Source organism: Neocloeon triangulifer, unplaced genomic scaffold (assembly GCF_031216515.1).
Source record: "Neocloeon triangulifer isolate White Clay Creek 2 clone unplaced genomic scaffold, ASM3121651v1 ptg000004l, whole genome shotgun sequence".
NCBI classification, from domain to species: domain Eukaryota; kingdom Metazoa; phylum Arthropoda; class Insecta; order Ephemeroptera; family Baetidae; genus Neocloeon; species Neocloeon triangulifer.
Genome location: NW_026775547.1, coordinates 459,163 through 466,097, shown reverse-complemented (window position 1 = coordinate 466,097; position 6,935 = coordinate 459,163). Strand labels below are relative to the sequence as shown.

At 36.9% G+C, this 6,935-nt stretch overlaps 1 protein-coding gene across 1 annotated transcript; it reads right to left on the bottom strand.

The window, feature by feature from the left end:
* Positions 1-25: 25 nt before the first annotated feature.
* On the bottom strand, positions 26-5,760 carry LOC132193701 (uncharacterized). The gene is made up of 7 exons (XM_059614531.1): positions 5,626-5,760; positions 5,364-5,571; positions 1,872-2,292; positions 1,390-1,579; positions 1,120-1,306; positions 690-1,055; positions 26-404 (listed from the first exon to the last, which is right to left on the bottom strand). Exons 4-7 carry the CDS (start codon positions 1,570-1,572, stop codon positions 241-243), a joined length of 900 nt encoding a protein of 299 aa, XP_059470514.1. The 5' UTR covers positions 1,573-1,579; positions 1,872-2,292; positions 5,364-5,571; positions 5,626-5,760; the 3' UTR covers positions 26-240.
* Between the last annotated feature and the right edge of the window lie 1,175 nt (positions 5,761-6,935).

Genomic DNA, 6,935 nt, shown 5'->3' with positions numbered 1-6,935 from the left:
GAAGTTAAAAAAAAGAATACGTCAGTGATTTTTTTATTTTTCCAAGTAAAGTTTTTATTTTCAAAGGAACAGAACAAACTGAAATTTGCATTAAATCATAGAATACTAACTACATGTAACTATTTCTAAACAAAAACCACTTCGTGCAATAAAAGTGTAAAAATTAGGCAAAAAATTGGTTAAAAATTTTCAGAATTGAAAGCTGATGTAAACTTTTCCAATTCCTCTCTCTTCTCGTCTCTAGTTGTCGGCAGCAATCTTGTTGATGTTCTCATTGATGCTGAGTGTTTGTTCCACAAACTCTTGGTTCTCCACGATGGTGGCCAATGTTGCCAGCAGGCTCAGAAGGTCGTTCTCGAGCATGCCGAGTTGGATCGCACACTCCTCAACCAGCTCTTCAATTTCTGAAAAAATTATTTACAATCAGTTGTTATTTTCAAAAAAACCTCGAAAACGTATGCAACCCTGTAGGCAGGAGTGTCAAACAGGTTGCCTACAAGCTGGTTTGCAGGAGTTAAATCAAATCAGTATAATTTATTATAAAATCAAAAGTTCAAATTCATTGATCAATTTAAATTTTGTAATAAAGTAAATATTAAAAAAAAAATGGATTTTATTATACCAAATATAAAAATCTCTGGTATTTGGGGCAAAGTAAAAAAAAACACATCATTGTAACGGAAACTCACCCGTTGCCAAGCTTTTCTTCAAAAAGACACCAAAGTCCACCTTCCTCTTCGTTTTCTTGCCTTCGTCGTCGTTGCAGAACAAGGTGACCTTGTCCTTCGAGGTCAGGTCAAAGTAGATCCCGGCAATGACGTGGCCTTTGGTGTCCCTGGCCAGGAGGCTCTTGAAGTTGTAGACCAAGTTGCGCCTCTCTGTGCACTGGACGGCGCACAGGAAGGGCTGCTCCACATAGATGAGGCTGGCGTTGTCCTGGCTCTGGCCTCGCGGGTTGGTCTCGTGGATGCGCCACACCAGGTAGCGGCCAAGGGCGTCCATCTCGTAGTTGTACTCCTTCACACCGGTTTCGTCATCTTTCTGAGTGAACCAACCTGAATTTTTTATATTAATTAGTGAAAATTTATCAATTTATAAATTATAATTTTTATAATGTACCTGTGTGTGGGTACTGCTTGTCCGCCATGACAGTAACCGCCCTTGCAACATGATAGCCAGGGTCCAAAACCAGAAATCCACTTCTGTTCCCAACCATGATTCTTAGGGCCAGCAAAATGTGTTCCTTCTCGGCCAGTTGGACAGGCGGAGGACCGTTGGCCATGTAGCGCTCGGTGTTTTCAATGGCCTAGAAATTTCATTCAAATGAACATCAATTTTTAATAAAGGTAACAAGAAGAAAAATGAGCAAAATCGATAAAATTGATTTACCTCTTCGCACGAGATGACGTAGAACTTTGATGCGAGGCCTGGAAACTTAGACTCGAGGAGCCAAAGCTTCTTCAAAAGCTCAAGTCCGAGGCCGACGCAAGTGTGGTGCTCTGGAGTGATGGGTGGCGAGTACTCCCTGAAGAACTGGTCCAGTTGAGTGAAGCCGCTTGATTGGAATTCCATGAAGAATCTGACAAATTAAATAAAAAAAATTTTATTATTATTTACTTTCACTTTTTATTTATTAAATTAAATTTTTATTTGGTTTTAAAACTATTAAAATTTTTGTTTGCTAATTATTTTTTTGTTGCAAACAATGGAAAATTATATTTTTCTATCATTCCTTGCATAAGTGAAAAGAAATAAATTAAATAGTGACATTTACATAGAAAAATTAAAACTAATACTTAAAAACAGTCAGACATGTAAAGTTTAAATTGAGCAAAAATTAATATTTAACATGTTAAAAAGATGTAAAATACCTGACGAAATTGCCGACGGTGTTGTAGTGGTGCTCCTGCAGCAGGTTCTGTACCTGAAACTCGACGCTAGCGGCCAGGTCTTGATAGGCCTCAATCGAGGGTACGCAGAAGGACTGCGGGGCGTTCCGTGCCCACTGGGGCAGGGGCAGGGGCCGGTCCGTGGGCCATGCTAGGCCCTTGGCATGAGGCGCGTCCGAGTCGGGCGTTTCGAGTCAACTTGGCCATTCACAGCCCCACCTGCCGACGGAGGGCACGAAGTCCTCCGGCGACGCCATCGAGTCGATGATTTCGCTGCTGCACACCGGGTTTCCATTTTTGGCCGGCGCCGTTTTGCTGGAGCTCGAGACTTTCGGGAGCTGCGTTCTGCTGGAGGCGCCGATGGACCTCCTGCTGGACGATAAATGACAATCGTCCTCTAGATCTGCAAAATGAAACACAAAATATTGCAATTTCGAGTAAATTATAAATTAAAAAATGAGCTTATCTACAAATCTTAAAAAAAAATTTAAATATCTGCCCTGTGGTTAAATGTTATCATAATTTAACATTCAAAAAATTATTGTCTACATATTTTTACAAAATGAAATAAATATATTTAAATAAGAAGTAAATAATGTCAAGATAAAAAAGCAATTCTTAATTGAAGATTGATTTATTTTATTTTATGCAAAAAAAAAATGATGCTTTTGCTTTGCTTGGTTCAGATTAAATAATACTTTTGATCTATTTTGAGAATTTTCCTATATAAAAAAATGCGACGTAGTTTTTTTTCTTTACTGTTTTCTCTAACAAAAACCAAATGCATATTTATTCTCAGCGTCATTATTGCAATTGTCTTTGAGTGAGAACAAGTGTACTTTGCTATTTTTTACACTTTCAAAGCTTTTGAAAGCAACTCCTCGAGGCCATACAAGCCCTGCATAGTAATAACTGAAATAATATAACTCCCCGTCGTGTGCAGCTCTATATTTTGCGCTACGGCCTTGACCATGTGGTGCAGCAGACCGACTGACGTCATGGAAAATTTGCACGGGTCAATAATTCAAGCGTGTGCAGAAATTTGGAGAAGAACGATTGAAAAAATTTGCATTTCACCTTGGAATATTAATTACATAGCATTAAAAGAGAAGGTCTGCGTTTAGAAAAGTTCTTGGCAATGATTTAATAATTATACTTGAGCAACATCCCAATCTACGCCGGCACATTTAAATATCGTATCTAGGTCAGCATTTATTGAATTTACCACTCTATTCGGCTTTGTCTTATTTTTTCAGGTTTAGTCTAGACTCGTTGAGAAATGAGTCCACCGCGGTCAATAGTCATTAGTCACGTCGACCCTTTCTTTTCCTTTGAACTGTCGCTGATATGAAACATTCATTGCTTGCACCCCTGTCTATGTGAGGTTGAGTGATTTGATATAAATTGATTTGTGATTGCCTTCCAGCGCTTTCTATGGAAAAACCAGTGAGATGTGGAAAGTTCTGGCCGCTTTAGGTCAATGCGAAATTAATGCTGACCCCCTTGTGTGTATTGTACGTAATTAAAATCTATTGAGAAGTTCGCGTGAGTCATTCACCGCTCCACTCAATGACGTCAACCCCACGACGTACCGTTCTCTAATGGGACAAAATAAAAGTGTGTATCCGGTGCTGATAACGACCCGCGCCAACCTCTTGTATATCAAAATAAAATTGCGCACTTTCCAGAAACCTCTGAAACACGAAACGCCAACAGGGAAATATTTAAAATAAATGCAGAAAATGAAATATTCATATATTATAAAAAAATTAATACAACCAAAGGAAAGATTGAAATATCGCTTTAAAAAGTTTATACGAGACGATTAACTAAGTGATCTATTATTTAAAATAAAAATAGTCTTAAAAAAAGGTAAATTGTTGTATTATTTTTCAAAATTTTATAATAATTATGAAACACATTTCATGTAAAAATCAAAAAAATTTAATATTTATTGAAAATAAAATTTTATATATATATTATTAAAATGTTAAATTGTGTTAAAAAATGTCATAAATACTGTAAGAATTTTGTAATTATATTTGCATTTTATTTTATAAACTTTAAAAAGTATTTTTTATACAATATTTTTATTACTCTTTAGCAACGTTTAAATTCTTCAGAATTCTTGGAGCTAATTATTTTACACCTATTTTAATCAATTTGTTTTCTAAAGTTTACTGCAAATAATAAATAAAAAAAGGTGAATTGTAAACTGTAATTGCGATTATGTAAAATATAAACTGAATTTTAATATGACAATTACAAAGTTTTTTATTTTCCGCGTGTATTTCAAATTCTCTGTTCCAAGTCGCTACGGTTTCTGTGCAATATTTTATTGTGAAAAATATACAGCCCAAGAATTAGGAGCTTCGCTGCCTTTTAAAAAGTTTTGCAAATTATAAATTTTTTTTTTACTCTTCCGCATAAGTCTTAACAAAGAGTAAAGTAAAAGTAACATCAGGTTAATTAAAATTGCAACAGGTGCATATATCTCGGTCATTAAATGGAAATCCGCGATCCGCACGGTCGACCCTGAAAATAAACAAGTATTGCACGCGAGCGTACAAAGTGAACGCAATTGCTCAACACGTGCACTAATTAACCGTGTCTTGAGCATTAGCATGTAACCGTTTTATTTACAATCCCGTCCTTGTTTCGTCCTTTCTCGCGATAAAACAAAGGTGCTCCCCTTTCGCTCTGACGGACCCATTGAACAAATAATAATGATCATCCTGCGAGCACATGCAAGTGTGCGTGAGTTGTTGGGTAAGCCGACAAAAACAGCTCACCTGACTGTCGAGAGCAAAATCAATAGACAGACACAACGAGAGATAAGCTCGGGCACAGCTGAACACGTTTCGCAGCTGCACCATCCAAGGCTGCATTTTTATTATTGTTGAAGGAAGTGCTACGATTTTTTTTTTTGCAATAAATTCATCGGTTGCCATGCTGGATTAGTCATGCACATATTTCTGCAGTGCTCAAAGGGGTAGCGGCTGAGGGGAGCAGGCCGCGCGCCGACGGAAGTCAACAAAGCAGGCGAAAATCGATTTTTATACATGTATTCGAGGAAAAACGTGCTGACGCGCGGGGATTGTCAGAAGTGGGTAACGTGCATGAGTTCCTATTTGCTGGAAACACGTAATCTAAAACTTCCGCGTTTCTCCCAAGGAATAATGTGTAAAAAAAGTAACGAGAAAGTAGATAATTGAGAACTTTGCCATCTCACATACAATCAGGTCACTCAAACCAATGAAAAAATAATACTGAAAAATATGAAATTCATTTCAATTCTAGAAGAGTTGCAGACAGTTTTAAAATTTAATTAAACCTCCGAAGTTCGTCAACCCTAAAATTTTTATTTACTATTTTTGGGTGGCACAATTAACTTTTCTTTTGACGTTTAGCGACAGATTATTATTTTCTACCTGAGAATTTTTAATTAATATGGAAACAAATTTATTCACTCACCCATAAAACAAAAGAGTGGGTTACAACCGAAATTGCGTCGTTTTGCGACCTCAATCGCTTGGTGTGGTCGCCTGACTGTCTGGTGCTCCTCTGTCGGTGCCGATGGAGAGTTTCTCTCTGACGCATGCACTGTGCCGCCCTGTATTTATACACACGGCGCCGCCGAGAGCGCGGGGTGCTGCTGGCTGGCAACTCGGCGAACCAACAACTGCAATTTATTTTATTATTAGTAGCACACATATGCATATATGTAAATACGTACGTAACTGCACCGCGGTTGACAAACTCGGCTAGCTATCTTTGTGTTTGTTTACTCTTTGCTCTTGGTTGTGCTTTTTTCGTTTTCGTGTGAATATATATGTTGGCGGTCCGTCACGTGAACGCTAACTGCGCACTGCTGGTGTAAAAAATAAGTGAGAGAGCGACCACCTCTCTTTCTTTTTGAACCGATTAGCTAATTCCGCTAATGTGAAATGGGAAGAAGAAGAAGAAGTGGTAGCTGCGAATTAAATATTGGCCAACGCGAAAACAACAGGGGGGCCCAACAGAATACAAGTTGTCCTCTCGCTTTGAAAGTCAAAACACGTGACATGTAAAAAGCAATTGTATTGTGCTTTGGTTAAAAGAATAAATATAGAAGGGCATTTTTTTTATAGTTTTAAGGGTAATTGCTGAATTCCGAAAACGAAAACATGCCATTTTGGTTTTCAAACATGTTGTTGGGTATGATAAGAGGTACCTCTCCCTAAATTTTCAGATGAAAATTTCATGTGCTTTTCCGGGAAATCGGATTTCCGTAAAAAACCAAAAAATGGAATATCTTTGTTTCTAATAAGAAATTTCAAGTACTCTCTTCGTTTCTAGGTGTAACTTTTTATGCTGAACAACTTTGCCGTTGACAACTTTTGTGTAGGTCAAAGGTCAAGGTCACTAAATTACAAATTTCACTTTTGAACGCAATTTTCAAAAAGAAGCACACCTTTGATTTTTTTCTAGGTATAGGAAAAAATGTAGCCCCAAGTGTGTAGAACAATATACTTGATTTTCAAAATGGCATTATTTTTAGTTCAAAAGATAATTTTAAGTGAATATTAAAAAACTGATAAAAATCGCTATTCGGCAATAGAAATTAATTTTCAAACAGCAATAACTTAGTTCCTGTGAGAGATACGTCCGTAGTTGTATTGACAAAAAGTGTTGTAAATTACTTTTTCTATCGAACCATGTATTGGTCATCCATGTTTGGTCGCTTAAGGTTATTGACCCCTGTGACCTATGACCTTAAAAAAGGGTTAATCAAAATTGTGGCACAAAAAATTGAAGAATACTTTTAAAACAATGTTTTTGTATGAAATTTTATGCAAAAATATTTTTCTAAGGTCATAGGTCACTGGGGTCAATAACCGTAAGTGACCAAACATGGATGACCACTACATGGTTCGATAGAAAAAGTAATTTAAAACACTTTTTGTCAATACAACTACGGACGTATCTCTCACAGGAACTAAGTTATTGCTGTTTGAAAATTAATTTCTATTGCCGAATAGCGATTTTTATCAGTTTTTTAATATT